The sequence below is a fragment of the Lepisosteus oculatus genome, chromosome 12 (assembly GCF_040954835.1).
Source record: "Lepisosteus oculatus isolate fLepOcu1 chromosome 12, fLepOcu1.hap2, whole genome shotgun sequence".
NCBI lineage: Eukaryota > Metazoa > Chordata > Actinopteri > Semionotiformes > Lepisosteidae > Lepisosteus > Lepisosteus oculatus.
In genome coordinates this window covers 38,607,644-38,609,593 of record NC_090707.1, presented here as the reverse complement: position 1 = coordinate 38,609,593, position 1,950 = coordinate 38,607,644, and the positions used below count along the sequence as shown (strand labels likewise).

Below are 1,950 nucleotides of genomic sequence, written 5' to 3'. Positions count from 1 at the left end.
TCACTGGATTGTCAGTGATTTCACACGGATGTGTCCTTTAACTCTCATGTAAGTCAGTTTCTCAACTCCTTGTCGATTAGGGAAACTGAGCTTCTGGCCATCTGGCAGCACCACCTCAAATCCACTGGCACTGAAGTTAATGACCACCTGGAGAGAGAGGGAGGACAGGAGGTTGATTGAGAAAGTGTGAAACACCACAGACCTCTCTATCTCCTCTAAAGCCTGATGTGTGCTCTGATGTCCACTACTGAGAGAGCAATGATCTTACAGCAGTGCCCCAGGAGACACAACTGTAGGAATTATGTGTGAACCCTAATAAATTTAGCATGAATGTGAACTAAAATAAAGATAAACAGTTGTGCTTTATTTACTTGGTAACTGCATAGTTTTAAGAAAGGTCTGACTAATCTCTTGGTTAATAGGTTGACCTTCAATGACCAATTCCCAAACTCCAACGGAGTTGAAGCTCTTCAGGTTTGGACTGGGTTTGAGTCAGGGGCAGAGTCAGGACTCCTGCACACCTGGACAGCCAACCCTGATGGCAGCCTGCTGCAGATAATGATCTGGCTTGACACCTTGCATCTATAACCTAAATTCTAGTTTAAAAGTGCATTTTGTTTATTAATTTAGTAAGTGCAACCTGTTTCACAAAAATATTAAAATAACTATAGACACAAGTGGCCTCATAATCTAACAATTACAAACATGAAATAATTCAATTTCCTTTACGTTTCAGAGGTATTTCTGTGACATCTGCCTAAAGCTACTGGTCTGATGACTCTTAACTGATGAAGACTCTGAAAGGAACAGCCGATGCCCCAAATGATGTTTCCACTCCGTGGAACAGGAGGGTAAGAAGAAGAATCTTTCCTCAGATCCACCTCTGTCTGAATACACAGGCACATTGCTCTCCAAGCACACAGGTACTGTATTTCCTGATGAATATGCTCTGCTGCTGACCGGCTCTGAAGACGATCGATTGTTACACCTTGTGCAGTTGGTACTTGGAACCAGAGTTGCCAGTGTGTGTTGAACAGTGTGTGTGTGCCCTCTGCTGGGCAGGGGAATGTGCAGACGTGTACCCGTCCTTGAGGAGAAGAGTCCATGACGCCCCCAGTCCTCACCTTGGTGTCTGTGCCTTGCTGGAAGGGGAAGTTAGGGTATCTCTGCTCAGACTGCCAGCGGCCTTCACGTCTGGAGTTCAGCACAATGCCCCTGCTCCCTGGACCACTGAACTGTGACTTGAAGTGCAGGGCCAGGTCCTCCTCTTTCTCCCCCAGACTGACCTCAAACCTGCGAAACATAGGATCTTGGTAACAGCAGACTTTTACCGCAAAACAAAATATATATATATAAAATCGAGAACTATTTAAAATAATTTGATTATCATTATACTATAAACCAAATTAAATCTGACAGAAAAGAACTAAACTTTAAATGCTCTATAATGTATGTTTACAAGTTATTTTAGAGGAAGTCCAATGTATTAAGTTGTAATGTTTGTATTATTAATTGTGCTAAACTGCTGAACAGGTCAGATAGATAACTAACTCTAGAATCTGTACCAGATTCTGTTAATAGAAACAGTTCACATCCCATAAAAATAACAAGCGTAATGCTAATGTACTGGCACTGCTCAGTATGTTTATACTGTACATACTTTCTGGCAGATGCACGGATCTTCATTTCGATTGTCACACTTCCTCCTGGTGTCAGACTGATGTTTTTGGCTTCATACTGTTCCTGCAATGGGGACAATGTTAAAGAGTTACTACATTGGTTATAAAGACAATAAATGCGCGATAAATTGACAAATTAAAAAAACCACCTTTTCTTCACTTGAACTTAATCTTATGAGGCATTTGAAATCCTTTGTTTATTTTATAGTCAACAACTGTTGATCAGCATGGCTGATCAAACAAGACAGATACTTCCACACCCCTGGAACTG

General features: G+C 41.5%; 1 protein-coding gene across 1 annotated transcript; it reads right to left on the bottom strand.

The window, feature by feature from the left end:
* On the bottom strand, positions 1-1,686 carry LOC102683820 (galectin-1-like). The gene is made up of 3 exons (XM_015359682.2): positions 1,661-1,686; positions 1,125-1,293; positions 1-147 (listed from the first exon to the last, which is right to left on the bottom strand). The coding sequence occupies exons 1-3, from the start codon at positions 1,684-1,686 to the stop codon at positions 1-3; spliced, it is 342 nt and encodes a 113-aa protein (XP_015215168.2).
* Between the last annotated feature and the right edge of the window lie 264 nt (positions 1,687-1,950).